The 24,295-nt window shown below is 32.7% G+C and overlaps 2 protein-coding genes across 2 annotated transcripts; both read left to right on the forward strand.

Moving 5' to 3' along the window:
- Positions 1–7,214: 7,214 nt before the first annotated feature.
- Positions 7,215–11,436, forward strand: LOC107614028 (senescence-specific cysteine protease SAG39-like). The gene is made up of 2 exons (XM_016316236.3): positions 7,215–7,653; positions 10,853–11,436. The coding sequence occupies exons 1-2, from the start codon at positions 7,215–7,217 to the stop codon at positions 11,434–11,436; spliced, it is 1,023 nt and encodes a 340-aa protein (XP_016171722.1).
- A 5,677-nt stretch (positions 11,437–17,113) lies between these two features.
- LOC148547276 (uncharacterized) lies at positions 17,114–19,309 on the forward strand. Its single transcript, XM_088495369.1, has 5 exons — positions 17,114–17,179; positions 17,258–17,781; positions 17,836–18,355; positions 18,491–18,943; positions 19,040–19,309. The coding sequence occupies exons 1-5, from the start codon at positions 17,114–17,116 to the stop codon at positions 19,307–19,309; spliced, it is 1,833 nt and encodes a 610-aa protein (XP_088351495.1).
- The last annotated feature ends 4,986 nt before the right edge of the window (positions 19,310–24,295 follow it).

Here is a 24,295-nt window from a genome sequence, read left to right on the forward strand (position 1 = left end):
AAAAAAAATCAAGATAGTAAAAAATATATATTATAATATGACTATTTTTTATTTGTATTTGATTTTTTAATTATTATTTTTTAGTTAATTTTAATAAATTTTATTTTTCAAAAAAAAAAAAAAAAAAAGAATCAAGCGTGCTAGCCCGCCAACCCGCCAATCCACTATAAAGCGAGGCGGGCTAGAATTTTGAACCCATTTTAGTTAGCGGGGCGGGTTGGGGCGGGCCGGCCTGCTTTGCCACCCCTATTAGTTTGAAACTCTATTTTATATGTGGTACATTGGTACTACTTATAATCTTTTAGTTAAGTATTTTTAGTTTCAAATATGTTAAAATTAAAAGAATAATATTTGTCTTAAAAATATGTGATTGAAGATCTAAATATTTTTTTAATTAAAATAGCTTTAATTTAGGAAGAAATATTTGTGTAACTTTAATATTTGTTATACTAAAATGATCAAATTACAAAACTAAAAAACGGTGTAAGAATTTAATACAAAAAAATGGGCTCCTATTTAAAAATTCATTGATAATACAAAGACCATTAAACGTAGAAGACCCAATAAAAGTTTTAAAATTATTTTTTGATAATTCTGAATATTTTTTTATTTCAGAGGCCTCGCCTTCTACTGCCCCGACGAGTGAGTCACACCCTTCCTCCACCCGATGCCATTGTCCCGTATCTGGTTGAGGTTGGATTCGACGACATGGTACCCCTCGGGGATTTCACATTCGACAATTCCCTGATTACGGCATTCGTGGAGCGATGGCGTTCGGAGACCCACACGTTTCATCTCCCGTGGGGTGAGGTCACTATCACCCTATAGGACGTGGTGTACCACCTAGGGCTGTGCGCACACGGAGCCCTAGTTGGGGTTGCCTCCATGACTTCGGTAGGTGGTACCACACGGAGACGTGGCAGTTGGTGGAGCTAGGTGCCAGGCCTCCGGTAGCTCCACAGTAGGCGGCGCAGAGGAAGGAGTCGTTAACGCTGAAACTTGTGTGGCTGCGGGACCGTGTCCGCCAGATGCCCCCTACAGACGACCTAAAGACCCTCCTACAGTACACCAGGTGCTACATTATGTTACTGGTCGGAGGATATCTGATGACGAATAAGTCGAACAACTTGGTTCACTTGCGTTGGCTCCCACTTCTTCAGGACGTTGGGCGGTGCCGGGCTTTGTCCTGGGGCTCGGCGGTACTTGCCTGGACGTACCAGTCACTGTGTCGATCGGCGGCACACTGAGGCGTCACGGACATCGCGGGCTGCACTCCGCTATTGATGTCCTAGATCTACTAGAGATTTCTTCAGTGGTGTCCACTAGATAGAGGGATCTACATGTATCCTATGATTCCTCCTAATCCCCGTAGATCTGTGCAATTACCTTCTGCTTCGCCATCCAGACCTTTCTATAGGAGGGTTTGAAGTGATAGCTCGCTCGGACCACACCTTGCAAGACTAGGATGCTGACGGAGGGGTTGGACTATATCAACGGTAGTATAACTAACCTTGCAGATGAGACTGCTATCGAACTGTCGATGGTCTTGGGACATGGTGGGTGTTAAACAACTGTGCACTCCACCAACCCTCCGAACCTCCCTAACGAAATAAAACAGCATCGGTTCAGCCATATTTCGAAACTACTAAATATATTGCACAAAACTACTTAAAAGCTCAATTAAACTTGAACTCACCAATATCTGAGGTTCTGTCAACGGGCAACACGGAGACTCCATGGACACCTAATCGCAGTTTGATGGCATTGCACATGGTACTTTAATCGGTCCGATTCGATCACCCAGTACTCAGTACTCCTGCGAATTCTGTAGTTCTTCACACCCTGCAGCACTGCATCTCGACATTTGAATCTGTGGCCGACCCAAAACTCTACTCCACTGTCTAGGTTGTAATCCTCTTCCCCCATGTTGAAAACCGGAATCCTCTCATGCATGGCGTCCATATCTAATGTATGATAGTGACTTTGTACTGCCGATAGCGCCAGAATTGGGTGGGAGGAGGCAAGACATGGCGCGCCGCAGTCTCGGCGGGCGTCTCCGGTACAAAGTCCTCCTCATCACCCCTTCAGACAAATTACTACCAATACTATCCGCCATGTAATCTTTATCAGACTCTTCGTCACCCTCCTCCACCCTCTTCCACTAGAGTGGCGACATGAATGGGGTGGTAGTGCGAGAGGTCGATCGTCCTGCACATAGGTCGAGTGTACAAAACCATCACGATCAACATCTCCAACCTCGACGGAAAGCTCCATCACTTGTTCCGCCATGATTTTTTCATGGATGTCGAACATGAGTTGCACATGCTTGCCCCCTAAAAGCCGAAATAGTCGAAACTGAAAAACCCCATTACCCATGGGTAACAGCAACCTATACCCCATCCTTCCAACCTCCCTCGTTTCTATTCCACCGAGGTTGTTCAATATCAAACTCTTCAACTCCGACAACGTACTTACATGCTGAGTCCGCAACAGTATCGAATTCTCACACTCAAATATCAACCCGTTGTCTCCATTTCTCATACGACAATTGAGGTAGACACATAATTATATATACGCTGTTACTGGCCATTATTGCCTTGTTTTTGTGAGAAAAACGGGACAGAAGAAGATATGAAATGTTTGTGAGAATGTCAAGGGTTACATATCCTTTTATAGCTATTGAAAATTTGTCTCATTGTATGCATCTCATTTATACTGTAAACGAGATATTGTTGTACGTATCTCGTTTACAGTATAAACGAGATATACGCATGTCACGTCTACGTGTATTATCTCCTTTACACTGTAAACGAAATACGTGCAAAATTATCTTATTTACAGTATAAACGAAATAAGAAAGAGTCACGAATTTCAGTAATAATTTTTTAATTTATTTATTTCAGTAATTATTACATTTTTTTTATTTATTAAAATTAAAAATCTTAGATTGGGGGACTAAAGGAGCTGTTACTCCTGTCAAGGACCAAGGATTTTGTGGTAAGATGTCGGAGCTAGAAGTGGTTGTGACATACATGGTAGAGATTTGGGATGTGCCAGTGGTTACATGGAAGGTGCATTTGAATTCATATTTGAAAATGGAGGAATTACAAGTGAAGAAAACTACTCTTACAATTTAACAACATATGGTAGATGCAATACGAAAAAAGAAGCCTATAAAGTTGCTTAAATCAAAGGCTATGAGATGGCGTGCCACCAAATAATGAGACAGAACTTCTAAAAGCAGTGGATAACCAACCAGTTTCAGTTGCTATTCAAGCAAATTTGCTTGATTTTCTACACTATTTGAGTGGTGTTTTTGATGGAGTTTGTGGAACTAATCTTAACCATGATGATACTGCGATTGGTTAATAGAACTGATTATTAGATTGTGAAGAATTCATAGAGTACTAATTGGGATGAGGCTGGTTACATAAGAATCAAACCAGGCATAAGTGCTGGTCTTGGTTTATGTGGCATTGCTATGTATGCATCTTATCCCACTATTTAAGTTAATAACTCTCTAATATATAATAGTAATAATGATAATAATAAACATAAGAGAAAATATAAGAAAACGACCCATATAATAAACAATGCGAACAACGAATTAAAAAAGAAAAGTAAAATTAATTTTAAATTTAAAAAATCCATTAAAAAATACCACCCCAATTAATCCTAATTTTACTTTAGAAAACATTTTCCGTCTTTCTTTAGCTGCATTTTCCATCTTTCACTAGCCGTCGTCCAGCATAAACACACCAATCTCAACAATGTGGATGATATTCGTTAACAACCAGATTCAAAGCTTGAGCGTTAGAATTGGAGGTCCTGAAGAACACCTTGGAGAAGCAACAATTGGAAGCACGTTTAGTATCCAGAAAGACAATTTCATATAGCCTTAGGTACAGTGTGCCAACTCCTGGAGTAGAGAATGGAATAAATTACCATTTTGGGAACGTTATGAATTTCAAACAAGGTAAGAGTCCTCTGGTTCTCACTCAGGAGTAAGAACTTTCCCATCACAACTTCCTCTCCCGCGCACCGCAACAATCACCGACCATGCAAGGGCAGCTGCCGTTCGTCCTCTTCTCTCTTGCGTCGCGCCATCACAACTTCCTCCCCCGCGTGCCGCAGCAACCATCGACCATGCAAGTGAAAATGCTTATGTACTTCTATAAAATATTCAATACGCATTTTGAAAGTTTATTTTTATCCAAATTTTAACCATATGTTAGATAATTATTTTTGCATGATTAAAGTACGTAAAAAAAGATCTATTATACATATAATACTTAAATGATAATTTATCATCAAAATTTGGAATGATACCAGAACAATTACCTTATAATTTTGATTGTTCTCTCTCCAAATGGTTTACTATTTCTAGAAATTAAATTTTTAATATGTAATTTTTCATGCTCATATACATTTTTCTTTTGAACAAATTTTATAACTTGAGAGGGTTGGTATTAAGCTACGAAGCATGCACACTTCGTTGATTTGTCGTGTTTCCGTGTCGGACACATTTTGAACACGATACTCATTGACACTCATCCGACACACGTGTTTGCCGTGTCCAATCCTGTCTTAATAAAAAATAAAAAATTCTTTTTCAGACACACTTGGACACACCTAAATATATACCATCACGTATCAGCATGTCCAACCTTATTCTTAACATGTATTCTTGAAATGAGTTTAGAAATAATATATATTATTGTTTATTAAAACAAAAAATATTTTAAATACTTTTATATAGTTAAAAGAAGACATTAAAAACAGTTAAAAAATTAGTTTATATTTTAATACTAATAAATATAAAAAATTATTTGTAATTTATTTAAAAAATACTTTATATTTTATATATATATCGTGTCCTCGTCTTATAAAATTTTAAAATTCGTGTGTCTGCATGTCCAATGTCGTATCATGTCTCGTATCCGTGTTATTGTTCGTCCAAAGAATCTTCATGATGATGTAAATAGGCTTCTTTGCTCTATTCTTTAAGAGATGATTCTGTAATACACTTTATCATTGATAGTTTTCATTCATGATCTCTGCTTTCAAGTTTCATTTCCTCATTCTTTGAACTGCTGCTACATTTCAATTCATATTGCTGGTCATAAATCTATGTGCTGCTGTTGCTTCATACTCAAGCAACCATACTTGGATTTCTCTAGTTGAAAAATGCATTTTTTTTTTAAAGAAAAAAAAAACCCAATTCTAAGGATAGTGATTGAAGTAATAATATGAGATGAAACATTGTGCTCTTATATTCGAATTAAAAACTATTAAAAAAAATGTTACATGCCTAATAAATATTATTATTTTTTATTAGTATTTGATTAGTAATAATTTACACCTATATATATTTACATACAAAAAATATATAATTTGTCAAATAATGACAAAAAATATTAAAAATTGTTATTTTTTAAAAACTTCTCTTAAAATAAATAATAAAAGATCAGTTTAAAATAGTATAAAATTATTTTATTTTGTTTTTTTAATTATTATTTACTTTATTTTATATTTTTTAATTATTGTTGATCTAAAATAATTGAGTAATCTTGAAATATAATAAATGTGTAACGTAAATATTACATACATAAAATTATAAATATTAAATAAAATAATTTTAAAGTTTGGATTGTTATTTCCATAACATGACTGTTTTATTTGCGTGGATGAACTACTACTTTCTCCACCAACAATAATTATCTAATATCAATATAGAAGTATCCCAATTCTATTGTGAATTAATATCTTCATTGTTCTTCATTGTTCATACCTATTATATATATGTTCTTTATACCATATGAAGTACATACTACCCATTATCTATTGTTAACAACCTTTCACATAATATATAGATTGTCAATGGGTTAAAAAAATATATATATGTGCCTATTTTAATTTGTATATAATTTTTTATATCTTTTATTTTTATATTGAAAATAATAATAAAAAAAGAGGAAATAATTTTTTTTCACATAAATGTGTAAAATATTTACACAGATATCTTGTTTTATAGACTAATGTTAGTCCAAAGGTAACATAGCTGTATATGTTGAATGTCAACCTCTATAAATCCGATAAAGAAAACTTTAACCGAAAGGATACAACACTGAAATTTCTTTCATATACTTGGATTCTTATGCATTTCATTCTTTTAGTTGGACGCAATGTTCCCTGTAATATGATTCGTATGTGTTTAAAAAAGCGGATAACAACATACTTTTACCGGCAAGCGATCAAAACTAGATGAACAATGTCAAATTGTGAAACAAAGCTCCAATCCCTCCAACAATGCCCCATTAATTCTTTTAAAATTCAAAAACAATGGTAAACGGTCGTCAATAATTGAAACAATGCTCCATTCTTGTACTTTAAGATACTGTATACAATAATTTGTTAGACAACGATAAACTTTTAAATAAAATTTCAATTTATAATAAATTAGTCATTAAATCCGCTGGATTAAGTGATATCATAGAAAACATAATAATAATAATAATAATAATAATAATAATAATAATAGCTACATCATGTCTGTTAATCCAACCGGGAAAAAAATCAATCCAGCATTATTAAACTAAGAAAAAGTTGTAATTTACTTCCTTTAACTTTGTTCATCTCTACGATTTCTCTCCTCTAATTTTTTTTTTCAAATATGTTAGGTGTAAACTAAAATTATTAGTCATCAATATAAAATATATATTAAAATATATAATATATATTAAAATTAAATTAAATTATATATATTTATATATTATATATAATATATAATAACTAATTTTGGTGACAAATTTTAGTATGTAAATAATTTTTTTTATTCTTTTTAGATGTGTAATTCATTTAAAAGTTATTATAAGAGAAATCTTACTAATAACTACTTTTTCTCTCTTTTAAAACTACTTTTATGCTATATTTATTTTATTGACATAATAATCTCTCAATAAAAATAAATAAATTTGGAAATTTAAGGAGTATAATTAATTAATTAATTAATAATTAAACGCATACTAAAATTTAAGAAAATAAAATGCAAAAAAAAAAAAAGGACAATGATATAAGAGGTACGTAGTAAACTATATATATATCTTCCTTAAATAATTAATTCAAAATTGAAGTGGAGATCTCTATATAAACTACCAAGCCATTGGTTCATAATTCATACTAACACAAGCTTCTATTTTATTAATTAGCTAGGCATGGCTTTCACTGGCCAAAAGCTATTACTATTCGTGATTGTTGTAGTTGGGATTTCCCAAGTGTTGTCCCGAAAACTCAATGATGAAGAATCCAATAATATTATTATGCTAGAAAGGCATGAGCAATGGATGACTAAATATGACAAAGTTTATAAAGATGATGAGGAGAAGCAAGAACGGTTCTTGATATTCAAGAAGAATGTAGAATACATTGAATCCTTCAATGCTGCTGGGGAGAAGTCTTATAAACTTGGTATTAACCACTTAACTGACAAAACCACTAAGGAGCTTAAGGCTTCCCTAAATGGATTCAAGAGGCCACAGAGGGTATCATCAACACCATCAACATTTAAGTATGCAAATGTTGATTCCATTCCTTCATCCATAGATTGGAGGACTAAAGGAGCTGTTACTAATGTTAAGGACCAAGGCGATTGTGGTAAGATTAGCAATATAATATTACAGAATTATATGAATTATTTCTAGTTATTATAATAATATTAGGGCATGATTATTTACATACATTTCATTTTTACTTTCATTTTTAATTTTTTTTATATAATTTGAGGAAAAATTGATGAGAACAATAGAATCATGTACGTGCTTATAGTTTGTTTAGTTTTTAATTTTTTGTTATAAAATCTTTAAAATAAAAATATCAAGCCAAGTCTATTAATTATTAGGTCGTATGCTTTTTAGTTGTCACTTTCTATTGGTATTCACAAAATTCATTTTCAAATTTTTTTTTATTGAAATAAATGGTTATATAAATCTATATCCATAAAGTTGTTTTATATATTCGCATTCGCATTTCTTATTTTCATTATTATATTTTTTCTTTCATAATTACATAAGATAACAATACAGAAATAAGATAGAGATAAATACATCATTTGGAATATAAATACAAAGTATGCATGTCTTTATATATATATATATAAACACACATATATCAACCATAAAATTTAGGTGAATTCTATCCAACCCCTTCTAAAATAACATGTAAGTTACCCTTCATGATGTGTCACATTTTAATTGGTCATTACTTAACTATAGTTGGATTATTTTGTAATTTATTATTTGAGATGGGTAATTGTATAATTTCTTAAAATATTAAAATTCTACCCCATTAATTGAAGCACGTTCTCACGCAATCTCTTTCTACACTGCATCATTCTTTAACGAGTTGTTGAATTTTCATGGCTTGTAACTTCTTCATTCTTCCCAGTATAGTCAGCACCGACTTCCAGTATAGTCAGCACCGACTTCATTGCTATCTCATGTCCTCTCACTCAATCTCTTTTTTTTTTTTAACCATGGATCATTCCTTACCAATATAATTAATGGTTAGTTTGGTTATTAAATTTTTTTCATTAAAAATAATATATGGAATATATATTCATATGTAAAATATAATATAATATAATAAAATAAATCTATTAAGAGTACTTAAAAGTATAATTAAAATTAGGAATATACAAATATAATAATAAAATTTGTACTCTAAACAAGTAAACATATCTTTTATCATACATAAATTATTTAAAAAAAATATAAATTGTTAAAATTAATAACACAAATTTAAAATGATAAAATTCAACTTTCTTACAAGTAATTTTTATAGTATTTTTATTCTTTTAATTTTTAATTTATTAATATTTTATTATTTAATTAATGATTAAACAAATTATTTTCATGAGAAATATTTTTTGTATAATCTTAAAGAAGAGACCAATATACCAATTTAAAAATTAATGTAAAAATGATATTTTAAATAAAAAATAGTTAATATTAAAATTTTTAAATACAAAAGCAAATTATATAGATATTCAGGATATAAATATAAAATACATGTTAAAAATAAATAAAGGAAACAAAAATAATTATTTATTTCTCATGAATACTTCCATTTTATCTGTTTTATTTATTTTATGCATATATTTTATATTTATCTTTTAAATATTTATACAAATTATTTTTATATTTAAAAATTTTAATATTAAATATTTTTTATTTAAAATTTCATTTTTACTTTATTTTTTAAACTACTATATTGGTCTCTTCTATAAGATAATACAAAACATAATTTTTTATAAAAATAATTTGTTTAATCATTAATTAAATAATAAAGTACTAATAAATTGTAACTTAAAAGAATAAAAATATTATAACAAATACAGTAAAAAATTGGATTTTATTATTTTAAATTTGTATTATTAATTTTAATAATATATTTATTTTTTAAATAATTTATGTATGATAAAAAATATGTTTACTTGTTTAGAGTACAAATTTTATTATTATATTTATATATTCATGATTTTAATTATACTTTTAAGTATTTTAAATAGATTTATTTTATTATATTATATTTTAAATATGAATATATATTCCATCTTGTAATTAAATAAATATATATTTTTTTAATAAAAAAATTTAATAACCGAACTAACCATTAATGATGTTGATGTTGGTAAAGAGTGATTCATGGTAAAAAAAAAAAAAAAAAGGGGGGGATTGAATGAGAGGACAAGAGATAGCAATGAAGTCCGCCTTGGCTATACTGGGAAGAACAGAGAAGTTACGAGCCATGGGAATTCAACGACCTGTTAAGAAATGATGCACTGTAGAAAGAGATTGCGTGAGAACGTGCTTCAATTAATGGGGTAGAATTTTAATATTTTAAGAAATTATACAATTACCCATCTCAAATAATAAATTACAAAATAACCCAACTATAGTTAAGTAATGACCAATTAAAATGTGACACATCATGAAGGGTAACTTACATGTTATTTTAGAGGGGGTTGGGTAGAATTCACCTAAAATTTATTATCATTCATATAAAATATATATTAAAATATAAAAATTTTTATTTAAAATAAATTAAATAACATATTTATTACCAATGAATTATAGTTCAAATGATATAGTCTTCCTATACTCAATTAAGAAGTTGCGGGGTTCGAATATCTCTATCTTCAAAAAAATAAATAAATAACATAGCTATTTATACACAAATACATAACAATTAATTTATTAGTTGAGTGTTTTTATTTAGATGTTTTTTTTTTCTTTTTACAATACTTTCCATTAACTAATTAATAAGAAATTAGATGATAACTTCAAGAGTGAATACCCCATCCGGCCCTGACAATTATCTCGAAAGGACAACGAGGCCTCCAAGAAAAAAAAACACCCAATCCGACCCCTGATAATTTTTTTTTGGGACTGATTAGCCCCTGTGCCAAAAAAAATAACATTTATTTTTTTTGGCACAGGTTATTTTTTTTGGCACAGGGACCTCGTTGTCCTTTCGAAATAATTGTCAGGGCCGGATTGGGTTTATTTTTTTTGCCAAGGGTTGGGTTGGGGTTTTTTTTGTCAGGAGCCTCGTTATCTTTCGAGGTAATTGTCAGGAACTGATTTGGATTTTTCTCTAACTTCAATAGTTTTATTACTCGGCGACTTTATATTTTTTGGTTTAGTTTTAGATTCAGGTTTATGGTCGTGGGTTGTTTCTTTTGATATTTTTCATCTAGTTTGTACTTTGTAGCATCATGAATCTATCTCTTCATTATTACTTCACTCTTTTGAGAGTAGTCAATCATGTGATTATGAATTATTTGCAAAACCAGGAAGTTGCTGGGCATTTTCCGCGGTGGCGGCGGTGGAGGGCATAAACGCCTTAACCACCGGACAACTGGTGTCACTTTCCGAGCAACAAGTGGTGAGTTGTGACATACACGGTAGGGATATGGGATGTAGCGGCGGTTACATGGAAGGTGCATTTCAATACATTTGGAAAAACGGCGGAATCACAAGCGACGCAAATTACCCTTACAACGCAACGGACAGTGTATGCAATGCAACGGAAGAAGCCTCCGTAGTTGCTCAGATCAAAGGCTACGAGATGGTTCCGGCGAACAACGAGACCGAGCTCATGAAAGCTCTCGCTAACCAACCCATAGCAGTTGCCATTGAAGCAGATAGTATGTTCTCTTACGAAAGTGGTGTTTATGATGGACCCTGTGGAATTGAGCTTGACCATGGTGTTCTAGCCGTTGGTTATGGTACTGAGAATGGAACTGATTATTGGATTATTAAGAATTCATGGGGTACTGAATGGGGTGAGAATGGATACATTAGGATGAAGCGAGGTATTGGTGCTGGTCTTGGTTTGTGTGGAATCGCCATGGATGCTTCTTATCCCACTGCTTAATTAAAAGAGTTACGTACCATATGTGTTTATGTGTAACTAATTTCCATGGAATAATTATCATTATATGTGCGCTTTTTCAAATGGTTAAAAATAAATTATTTACTAATCAATGAATTTAAATTCTCGAAAACTACTTTGTACTTCTTGAATTTTGGTTAAGACAAGATTCAAGAATTATTTGTTTGTTTTAATAATTCATTAGTCTATCTCCGGATGGATGGAGATACATTGATGATTATTCTCAGAAATTTAAATTTCTAGTATGTAAACTACATATTTGTAATTTTTATTTTTTGCTTTCTAATAAAACAATTTTGTAGATTTTGTTCGACATACATCATCTCTCCTTATTGATATTATTGCTCATATACATGTTTAATTATAAGAGAAAAATCCTAAACGATATCTGACAATTATTTCAAAAGACAACGAGATCCTTAACAAAAAAAAATACCCAACTCGACCCGTGAGCTTTATTTTTATGGGACTGATGAGTCCTTGTGTTAGTAATTTTTTTTAGCACAAGGACTAATTAATCCCATAAAAATAAAATTCAGAGATCGGATTGAATATTTTTTTTTGTTTGGAGGTCTCGTAGTCTTTTTGAGATAATTGTCAATGTCGGATTGAATATTCACTCTTATTATAATGTTACACATTTTCTCTCTCAAATATTTTGTACATTACATCTTACTTTCTAAAATTACAAAGCATTTTCAAAGTTTACATTATTTGTAATAACTAAATTTACAAATCATTTTGTAAACTAACTAAAAGTCATTTGATAAGTAGTTGTGAAGTGATACAGTTAGTAGCAAAAAGTTACAAGCCCTGAAATTGTATATTTAATTTAGTTAACAAAGTTAGTCAATATATAACATCCTTTAAATTCTCATTGAAAATGTGTAAAACACATATTGATGTATCTTGTTGGAATGGTTGACGATCAAGAGTTACCTTTTCACTCCTACTAATTTAAAATTGTTTGCATTTTTAAACTTAGATTGGGGATTAGATATAGATTATTGGAGATCAATGTGTGGTTACTGCATTTAATTATTTTGTATTCAATTTAGTTTTTTGATCAAGTAGAAAACAAGTCTCAGTGAGTGATTACACCATAGCCTCTTCTTTCCTTTTTTTTTTCATATATAAATTTCTTTGTTATGTACATTTTACTCTATTTTATTTATTTTTGGTTTTTCTTTAGTTTGTATAAAAGAAATAGTATCTATGGAAGTCCAAGTTCAGATAGCTTGGATTGGAAGAAAACACCTTAGAAGTTTATACTAGAAGCAAAACTATGATTCTACAGAAGAGACTAAGCAAAACTATTAGTATTGTATTAACCTTCTCTCGAACTACTTCAATGTCTGATTGGAAAGGTTTATTTTTATCATGAAGAAGGGTTGGCTGTAAGAAGAACTGTACTCAAATTGTCACAAAAAATCGATAGAACAGTAGGCAATTTGATATTTAATTCAGCAATCAGATTCTTTATTCAAACTATATCAGCAACACATGCAGCTAAACTGTTGAATTCTGCCACTGTGGATGATCTTGAGATTGTGTTTTGTTTCCTACAAGACCAAGAAATCAAATTAGTGTTAAGATAAACTCAAAAGTCCGAAATTGACTATCAATCTTCTACATCTGCTATCCAATCCGAATCTGTAACATCATATAACTTAAAGTCTGAACACTTATACATAATGAGAGCATGATCCTTTGTTCCTTGAAAATATCTCAAGATCCTCTTCAAAATTTTGGATCATCAATTTTTTTTAGCTTGTAGACTGTAACTGAAGTGAAGAGATATCATGGGAGTAGGCATACCATTAGCCTCGTTCATGCCAAGTTTGGATAACAAATCTTTAACATACTTTGTTTGAAAAGGTTGTAGCTATCCATATTTCAACCTTTGAATCTCAATACCAAGAAAATAAGATAAGGCATCAAGAGCTTTCAAAGTAAAACTATTATTCAGTTTTTGAATCCTGGTTTCAACTTCAAATGGATCATTTCCTGTTATGATTATATCATCAACATAACATAGAATATAGATAAAAAAATTTGAGCCATGCTTCACAAACAGAGAAGTATCTAAATTAGTACTAAGAAAACCAAAAGATTGAAGGATTTTGCTTAATTTTAAGAATTCTCTAGGGGCTTGCTTTAGGCCATAGAGAGATTCGTTTAGTTTGCATACATATGTCTCAGAATTTTGATCAAAACCAATTGGTTGATACATATATAAATAACCTCATGCAAGTTGCCATTGAAAAAAGTGTTGTTAAAATCAAATTGTCTTATAATCTAATCTTTAGATAAAGCAATGCTGAAAACAATCCTAATAGTAGTTAGTCTAATCACAGAGATGAAAACTTGCTCAAAATTAAAGTCCTGTGATTGATGGAACCTTTGTTCCACCAATCTAGCTTTGTGTTTTTATATAAAACCATCAGAGAATCTTTTGATAGTAAAGACCTATTTACACCCTATAATCTTTGCATTTTCAGGTTTTGGAACCAAAGTCCAAGTGTGAGTTCTCATCAGGGCTTTGAACTGTTCTTGCTTTGCTTCTTTTCGATGAGGAATAAGCAAAGCAGCAGAGGCTAATTTTGGTATATCTTCAGCACTATCATGATTGTTGACATTGGTATTTAAAACTCTTGGTTTGGAGCTACCAGTCATGGACCTAGTTAACATAAGATGCTTGTTATTATGTAAGGATGTAATATTATGAGTATGAGGTGAAGTGTCAGTAATAGATGGAGAATCAGAATTGGGTTGGTTTATAAAGGGTATGCATATTTGAGTCCCAGAAATAGGGACAACACCATTCTAATGGTGATCATCAAAATGATCTTGAAGTTGAAGATTGGAAATTTCCCCATTATTAGCTAAATCTGCTACTTGAGGATCGGAGCTGGATTATTGAATTTAGTATTAATACTTTTAGGCACAATCTGATTCTGAGTATTCTTAGACAACAAGAACCTTAGTAAGGATATCAGACTGACTATTTTTGTTTTAAGGAGACTCAGTTTGGAGGAATAATTCTAGAAAACGTGCTCTTCAAAAATAACATGTCTAGTAGTATAGACTTTTCCACAAAGTGAAAGACATTTGTAACCCTTAGATTTGGTTGCATAACCTATAAACACACACTTTTGGATTCTTGCATCTAGCTTAGTATTGCTGTAAGGTCTGATAAAGGGATAGCATGAGCTACCAAATACCCTAAAGAAATTGTAACAAGGTTTAGAAGCAGTAGATAACATGGTAAGACTCATTTCTATGAGATGTCTGTGTTTTCTTTCTGCTATACCATTCTATTATGGAGTGTAAGGACAAGAAAATCTTTGCACATACCTGCTTGAACAAATTATGTCTTGTATTGAAGAAACTCTTTAATCTTATGGTTTGTAAGGTTTTCCATGTATAATTTGAATTGCTGAAAGGCTAACAAAACTTGAGATTTGGTCTGTAACAAAAAGAGATAAGTATATCTAGAATATGTATCAATAAAAGTGACATAATAACAAAAAATAAGATGTGAAGTATAGGGAGATGATCCCTAAACATATGTGAATCATTGTAAGTGGTAGAAGATAAAGGGAAATGCAACTTGTGCATTTTAGCATTCATGCAATTTTCACACAATTCAGATTTCAAGGTTTTATCTTTATTCTGAACAATAACATTAAAATTTGAGAGAATAGAAGATACAAATTTCGTAGTTGTGTTGCCTAGTCTTAGATGCCACAATTATAAAGATACAAAGATTTAGAAGGATTATTTTAAACTAGAAACATGAGGAACTGCTACATTGTAAAATCTGTAGATACCATCACTTTTTAAATCCCTGCAATAACACTTTGTTAAAATGCTCACATTTAACTAAACATATTTTGGCATGAAATTGAAAATAAACTTTATTATTTTCTGCAAATTTAAAAACAACTATTAGGTTCTTTGTAATTCCGGTGAGTGAATTAAATCTTGTAAGCAGAAGTATCTTTTTAAATCAAGAGCATATAACATAAAACTACCAATTTTAGTATCTAACTATCTATTAATCCCATGTTATCTTTTTAAACCATGCTATCTTTAATAGTATCTAACTATCTATTAATCCCATTATTTTGGTTCATCAAGCATTAGCGCTGCTCGTCATAAGATTAAATCATTGACGTTGACAAATAGACCAAAGGACGAATTCTTTATGAACGCCATGGAGTACTGTTATATGCACTGTTTTTATATTTTCTATTTTTAATATTAAACGTGATCCATAAAAAATAAAAATAAAAACTTATACTATAAGAAAATATAAAAAAAAATAAAAACATAATGCAAATATCATTTTTCTAGATCATATCGTATATATTCCAAGGTAACAGCAACAGCCTTATAGTCAAAAAAAGGAGCAAATAAAGCATTATTGCAATTGTTGCAATACAAGACAAATGCAGAAGAAAACAAGAACACGTGTGGACGGAGGGCATCAGATTCAATTAATTACATGTATGCTGAAAAAACAAATTGAAACGGAATGATATGCCTGTACTTACATCATACACGCATGCATCACCACGCAATCTTATCATATACAACTACAGTCAAGTTTTAAGTTTTGGTGGTTACAATAGCTTCTCAAGTACCGATATTTTATTTAGTTATTGTATTTACATCTCAGATATATTTTAGACATAATCAACACTATTTAATATGCGTATCTGTTGAATCTAATCATATAAAAAAATTTTTGGATATCTTTAAATACCCTTAAATACCATTACGTATCAGTGTGTCCAACCTTATTTTTAATATGTATGTTAGAGAATCATTAGAATCAATTTAGATCAATTAGCATCGGCTATATTTATATAGCATATCTGTATATTAATTATAGGATTCTATGTCTTTATTACTTTGATTCATTTAACACCTATAAATATCCCTTGTATATTGTACATTTCAACACACTCAATAATACACTTTTCAGATTACTCTCTCAGTCTCTTGTTTCTAACATGGTATCAAGAGCCTAAAGTTTTTTTTTTTTCAATGAATTTTTGTTCATAGCCTTCTTGTTTTTCTCCTCCGACTGTGTCTATTTTCTCTCGTTTTTCGATCTGTTTTCAACGCTTTGGTTCGTCACCTCCGACATCATCGTGTTCTTCTCTTCGTCAGCTTTTCAACGCCGCCGAAAGTTTGCTGTCCACCTCCATTATTTCTCCTTCCAGAAGCTTCAGCAACCGTTAGATCTCGGCGCCGATCGGACGTTCCTCGCGCTCCCACGTGTCGCGACGTCAGCCTTCCTCGCCCTCCAGTTTTCAGCAGCCGTTGATCTTGGTGTAGATCCAACGCTCCTGGTGCTGCCATGTGTCGCACGAAGCCATCCTTGGTTGACCCACGCGCGACCCGGCCCGACCCGTGGTTGACCCGCGTCCACCTCACTGCCAGCGTGTCTCTCTCGCTCCTCTCCGGTGCCGCCATGTGTCATCGCTTCTCTGACGTGGCGCTGATGTGGCGCTGACGTGGCGGACAAGCGGGACCCTCCCTAAGATTTTTTGGTGAGCTCTTTCCGATTCCGCGCCCTGTTTTCTCGTTTTCTGCCCCGAATTTGCAGTTTTCTTCTTCTTTAGCTTTTGCTATTTCTTCTATTACTATGGAAAAATCAGATGTCTTTCAGCCTATCCCTGTTATCCTTAATGACTCCAACTATGCACATTGGGTTGAAGCTATGCGAGGATTTCTTAAAGGGTGAAAATTATGGCGATATGTGACTGGTGATATTGCCTGTCCTGTTAAGCCAACTGTGACTGACAAATCCAAAGATGGTGCCTCCAAATCCAAGGAGGATGCTGAGAAGGAGAAGGACTATGCAGAGAAATTGGAAGATTGGGATAGTAAAAATCATCAGATTATCACTTGGTTCCGCAACACTTCTACTCCTGCCATTCATTTACAGTTTGGACGTTTTGAAACTACTAAAGAGGTATGGGATCATTTGGCGAAATGTTACACTATCTCTGATCTCTCTCATCAGTACCAACTGCTTAAGGAACTTCATAGCCTTAAGCAAGAACGTAGCCAAGCAGTTTTTTATTTTCTTGCTCAGATGGAGATTATTTGGGATCAGTTGACCTCTTGTGAGCCTGTTCTTAAAGATCCCACTGATGCTAAGGCATATGAGGATTATCGGAACCGGACACGTCTCATCCAATTTATGATGGCACTTACTGATGACTGTGAGCCGGTCAGGGCTTCTCTTCTTCATCAGAATCCCTTGCCTAGTCTTGAAGATGCTCTTCCTCGTCTTAAGTCTGAAGAAACGTGATTGGGATTGCTTCGTTCTAAAAGTGAAACTGTCTTTGCTGCCACTGACAGAAAGGGCAAAATCTGTCGCAACTGTAATCGGCCTGGGCATTCCTTCTCCGACTGTCCTTCTATTGAATGTCATAAGTGCAAACAAAAAGGTCACATTGGCTCCAACTGCCCAAAACTGTTCTGCCATTATTGTAAGCTCTCGGGTCACTTGATTGCTACCTGTCCTACTCGACCACCACGCTCAGATCAGAACAAGTGTCAACCTCGTCCCAACAACTCTCCGCATGTGCCTGCCTCTACTGCTGCTGCTGCTACTGAGTCCACCTCTTCCACATCTCTCAACACACCTTCTGTCTCTCCATCAGATATTGAAACCCTTCTTAGGCAACTTCTCTCCTTTCCTGGTAATACCCCCGCTACTCTTTCCACCCCTCCAGGTAATTCTAAATGGTATTTTTATTCTGGTTGTTTCAATCATATGTCTCCTTTGCGTCATCTTTTTTCGTCGTTGTCTTCCACTACAAATGCACCTTCTGTTAACACTGCTAATGGTTCCCTCTTGCATGCAACACATCACGGGGTTATTTCACAGTCCAATATTCATCTTTCTGATGCTTATTTTATTCTAAAATTGAATTTTAATCTTATCTCTGTCGGTCAGCTTGTTGAACTTGGTTTTGATGTCATTTTTTCTAATTCTGGTTGTTGTGTGCAGGATCGTCGGACGGGAAAGATCATCGGGACTGGATGTAAGGTCGGACACTTATTTGAGCTCGAGAACCTTCATGTTCCCTCTACAAATCTCTGTGCTGCTTCCTCTCCATCTACTCTTCACTTGTGGCACCATCGTCTTGCCCATAGCTCCTTAGAAAAATTACGTCCTCTTATATCTACGGGTGTTTTAAGTCAAGTTCAAAATGAGTCTTTAGATTGCATTTCTTGTCGCACTGCAAAACAACATGCCTTATCCTTTAATAATAATTCCTCTATTGCATGCTCTCCTTTTGACCTTATTCATTCTGATGTTTGGGACCCCGCTCCCACCGCTTCTATGGGAGGGGCTCGATATTTTGTCGTCTTTATTGATGATTATTCACGTTTTACTTGGGTCCATTTGATGAATAATCGTTGTGAGTTGCCTCAGATTTATATTAACTTTCCCACTATGGTTCGAACTCAGTTTTCAAAGGTCATTAAAATTCTCAGACGTGATAATGCTATGGAATATCGTGACTCCAAACTTTTAAATTTTCTCGCTGAACAGGGCACTTTGTCCGAGTTTTCTTGTCCTGGTACCTCTCAACAAAATGGCAGAGCTGAGCGTAAACACCGTCATATTCTTGACTCTGTCCGTGCGATACTTATTTCCTTTTCCTGTCCTAAGCGTGCTTGGGGTGAAGCTGTCATCACTGTTGTTCATGCTATCAATAGACTTCCTTCTTCTGTTCTTGGTAACATTACTCCCTTTGAGCGTCTTTATACAGTTCTCTCCGTGTTTTTGGTTGTGTCTTTTTGTCCTTCTTCAGCCTCATGAACATAATAAGCTTGAACCTCGGGCTCGCATGTGTTGTTTTCTTGGTTATGCTTCTGAACATAAGGGTTATCGTTGTTGGGATCCTATCTCTCGCCGTATTCGTATATCTCGTCATGTTGTCTTATGGGAGTATCACATGTTCTCTAGTTTTTCCTCTTTTGAGTCCATTCCTTCTACTCCGTCACCATTTTTTACTAACCCAAATGTTGATCTCTTTCCTAGTGATGATACTACAGGGTCTACCCCAAGTCCACCCCTCGAGGTTCCTGATCCTCCGCCTTCTCCATCTCCCGATGATTCCAGTCCGGACGGCGTTCCCACTCCTAGCGTCATGCCTCCTCCTCCCACTCGTTCTTCTAGGGTAAGGAATCCACCTCATCATCTTCTTTATTATCATTGCTTTTCTACTATTCTTCATCAACATGAACCTAAGTCATTCAGAGAAGCCTCCACAAATCCAAATTGGCAACAAGCAATGCAGGAAGAAATACAGGCACTTGAAAAAGCACACACTTGGGATTTGGTTGATCCTCCTTCTGATCAGGAAGTTGTGGACAGTAGATGGATATACAAGATCAAGACTCGCTTTGATAGTCCTATTGACCATTATAAGGCACGCTTGGTTGCTCAAGGTTGTACGCAAGAGTATGGTATTGATTATGAAGAGACTTTTGCTCCTGTTGCTCGCCTTATGTCTGTTAGAGCTCTCCTTGCCATTGCTACGATTAAAAGATGGTCTCTCAGTCAGATGGATGTGAAGAATGCATTTCTTAATGGGGATTTGAAAAAGAAAGTCTATATGAAACCACCTCCAGGATATCCTTGTCCTTCCAGTAAGGTTTGTCTCCTTTGCAAGGCACTTTATGGACTTAAGCAAGCTCCTCGTGAATGGTTTGACAAGTTCAGCACTACCATATGCAGTCTTGGTTTTATTTCTAGTCCTCATAAGAATGCGCTTTTCATTCATAAAAGCAAACGTAGAGTTGTTCTTCTACTTTTGTATGTTGATGACATGATCATTACTGGAGATGATGTTGATGGTATCTCTGATCTCAAGGCCTCACTTTACCGTACCTTTGAGATGAAGGATCTTGGTTCTCTCAGCTATTTTCTTGGTCTCGAGGTCATCTCCACAGATGATGGCATTTATCTCTCTCAGGCTAAGTATGCTTCAGATCTTCTTGCTCACGCTGGGATTACAGATAGTCGCACTGAGTCTACTCCTCTTGAGCCTAATGTTCGATTTACCCCTATGGATGGCACTGTTTTTGATAATCCGACACTTTATCGCCAGTTAGTTGGAGGTCTCGTCTACTTGACTGTCACCCGACCAGACATTGCCTATCCAGTTCATGTCCTCAGCCAGTTCTTGTCAGCTCCTTATACTACTCACTATGCGGCAGTTCTTCGCATTCTTCGGTACGTCAAAGGCACTCTATTTCATGGCCTTTATTTGTCTGCCCATTCCTCTTTGACCCTTCAGGCATACTCTGATGCTGATTGGGCTGGTGATCCCACTGATCGTCGTTCTACTACTGGTTACTGTTTGTTTCTTGGCGACGCTCTCATCTCTTGGCGTGCTAAGAAGCAAACGTTCACTACTCGCTCAAGCACAAAAGCTGAGTACCGTGCCCTCGCTGACACCACTGCTGAGGTTATCTCGGTTCGTTGGCTTCTCGAAGATCTGGGTGCTCCTCAGTCGTCCCTTACTGATGTTTTTTGTGATAACCGCAGTGCTATTCAGATTGCCCATAATGATGTGTTTCATGAACGGACCAAACACATTGAGATTGATTGTCACTTTGTTCGGCAACGTATCCTTATTGATACTGTTCGTCTCATTGCTGTTGGGACACTGGATCAGACTGCTGATATCTTCACGAAAGCTCATCACCCGACTCGCTTTCGAATTTTGTTATCCAAGCTCAAGTTGGTATCCTTAGCTCCCACTTGAGTTTGAGGGGGGATGTTAGAGAATCATTAGAATCAATTTAGATCAATTAGCATCGTCTATATTTATATAACATATCTGTACATTAATTGTAGGATTCTATGTCTTTATTACTTTGATTCATTTAGCACCTATAAATACCCCTTGTATATTGTACCTTTCAACACACTCAATAATACACTTTTCAGATTACTCTCTCAGTCTCTTGTTTCTAACAATGTATTTTTAAAATAAATTTTGGAAATAGTATATATTATTATTTATTAAAATAAAAAATATTTTAAAACTTTATATAATTAAAATAAGACACAAAATAATTAAAAAAAATTAATTTATAATTTAATATTAATAAAATATCAAAATATCATTTCAATTTATCTAAAAATATTTTATATTTTATATATATGCGTGTTCCATGTCTTATCAAATGTCGATGTATCCCGTCTCGTGTCGTATGCTGTGTCTGTATCAATGTCCATGTATTATAGCTATTGTTAAAAAATTTTAATATATATATATATATATATATATATATATATATATATATATATATATATATATCTTTTCATTACCCATCAGTAAGTATAAAAAAAACCTGAATCTTCTATAAATTTATTTTAGTTGACGAAGAACCTATTGAATTAACCCACAATAAAGACTCAACCATACAAAAGACATAATATACTCTAAAATTAAAATGATCAACGTAATAATCTTATTAGAATGGAAAAGACTTTCCTTTCACGGTAAAAATTTTACTAGAAAATTCGAACCTCAATTATTTCTATTATGATTATATAGATGTCTAGTGGTACATCCTATATCTTTTTCTGAATTCGCACTCTTGATTCATATAGTTTCGCAAGGAAATTTCTTTATAGTTTTCTAAGTAATTTTAGGTATGGTTTCAAGAGTTTGGATCGATAGAAACTATTTTTCTAAAGGAGATAGGTTAGTATGGCTTATAAATATTTTTAAAAATAAAACTTTATTTTTAAATGGATATAAGTTGATTTTCTTCATTTCCACTATGGAAATATGTTGGATAATGACATGGGAATATGACTCCGCGGGATATAAGATATTCCAAGTGTACAATATTTAATTCAAAACATAAAAATAAAATGGTGGAACAAATTCGACCTTAATCTAATCAGTAAAATGGTCATTGATAACTGGATAACTATATCTCAAAAAAAAAAAAAAAATCAGAACTCCCAAGCCATAGTTTGAGATTTGAAAAAATATCATACAAAAAAGAGACTCGTTTCTTAGCTCATAAAAAATAGATGATGGCTGCTCTTATAGCGGCCATCTCAGAAAAAGAAATTCATAATTCTCTAAAAGTAATAAAAGCAATCCTAACTGATAAAGACAAAGAAATTCAATCCAACCCAGGACTGTACATACTAGACACCCAAGATTTATTTGGATATTAAAAAAGAAAGTCCCAGAATCAAAAAATCAGACACTTGTTCGATAACAGAAGAAGAGATGTCAAAACAGCTCAAAAATCAATAAAGGTATCATATGCAAAAAATAACAAAAATTACTAGCAGAATATCAATAGAATACTAGCAGAATTACAAAATCAGCTACCAAATTTTTAAAAATTATGATAGAACACATCAAATCTAAGATGGAATCCCTTAATTACCCACAAAAAAAATAAGCAAATTTACAAAATTAAGAATAAAATTATAAAAAAATAAAAGAAATAGCCCACTATAAAATGAGAGAGAAAAAGTTGTAAGGCATCCGCTTTTACACATAATCTCTCATATTCTAAAATACATTTAAACCTTAGTTGCAGCCTTTGTATTTTAAATGATCATCCTTGTATTTTCGTTCAAACTAATACAAGTTTAAATTATTCAATCATATTGTGAGTATCAATATTTATCATTAATTTATTATTAAATGATATTTTATTATTGATATTATTTTTGTTTAATTTATATCTAATATAATTAAATATTTATATTATTAATAAGATTTTAACAATAGTATATAGATATATAAGCTTAAAAATAATTTTGATGGTGTGATGGATGCATATATGGGAGAAAACAATTTGTTCGAAACGAAAAATCTTTTTCAGCGTAATGAAAAACAATTTATTAATACACCTATATACAGATAACAAATACAAAGACCAAGCATTGATCGTGACATGCATATTTTTTTTTATGAATAATGTTAGGACGACAAAAAAAAAAAACAAAACTTATCTTATTTAACATTTATTAATTATCACAACAATTAATAAATACTAAATAAGATAACTTATGATTATTTTTGGCTAATTTTTTTTTGTTACCAAACATTTTCCTTTTTTACACATGACAAATCTTAAAATCAACACAACTATTATTATCGAAGACCAAGTCCATTTAGTGGACATGCCAGTAGTGCCCAGTGGTATTATCTGTAACCCAATTGCGAGAGAAAAAAATGCTACTCTATATTCTTCTTTTTAGGTTGTATTATTGTTACATATATAATTATTTATATCTTTTTATATTAATTTAATTTTTTATAATGAATAATTTTATGATATAATGTCAAAGTTTTATATTTAAAACGATTAGAACTCAATCTTTCATGAATTTTAAAAATAAAAAATGTAAGATAAATAAAAAAAATAAAAATTTATGCAAAAATCAAATAAACTCTAAAAAAAATTCTTATTTAAAGAAAAATATTAAAAATATAATTATTTATATTATTTTTTTATCTGTTTAAATTTTTAAAAAATGATTTCATAATAATTACCACTAATTAAGAAACCTAAAGTAAAATTAATTCTAGTTCCAAAAATGCAAGGTAGCACTTTTTTTCCCCTTTCTTCCAATTAATGATCAGAGAGGAATAATGGTGTGATCCAATTGGAGAAGAGGCCTGCACTGGATAAACTTGAATAAGGAGTAATTTAATTTGTTCAAAATTATTAGAAACTCAAACTTTAATTTAATTTTAAGTGTCATACATTAAAAAAAAAAAAAAGATCAACATTATTGTTTGTTGACATATCT

Source organism: Arachis ipaensis, chromosome B8, assembly GCF_059453495.1.
Source record: "Arachis ipaensis isolate K30076 ecotype BB chromosome B8, ASM5945349v1, whole genome shotgun sequence".
Taxonomy (NCBI): Eukaryota; Viridiplantae; Streptophyta; class Magnoliopsida; order Fabales; family Fabaceae; genus Arachis; species Arachis ipaensis.

What these genes read in the sequence shown, in the direction of transcription:
- LOC148547276 (XM_088495369.1), top strand. Translation starts at nt 17,114, where the DNA reads ATGGAAAAATCAGATGTCTTTCAGCCTATCCCTGTTATCCTTAATGAC. An exon ending in ACTCCAACTATGCACATTGG is followed by an intron (nt 17,180 to 17,257) that starts GTTGAAGCTATG and finishes TGTCCTGTTAAG; the next exon opens with CCAACTGTGACTGACAAATC. An exon ending in ATATTAACTTTCCCACTATG is followed by an intron (nt 18,944 to 19,039) that starts GTTCGAACTCAG and finishes CTCGCTGAACAG; the next exon opens with GGCACTTTGTCCGAGTTTTC.
- LOC107614028 (XM_016316236.3), top strand. Translation starts at nt 7,215, where the DNA reads ATGGCTTTCACTGGCCAAAAGCTATTACTATTCGTGATTGTTGTAGTT. An exon ending in TAAGGACCAAGGCGATTGTG is followed by an intron (nt 7,654 to 10,852) that starts GTAAGATTAGCA and finishes TTGCAAAACCAG; the next exon opens with GAAGTTGCTGGGCATTTTCC.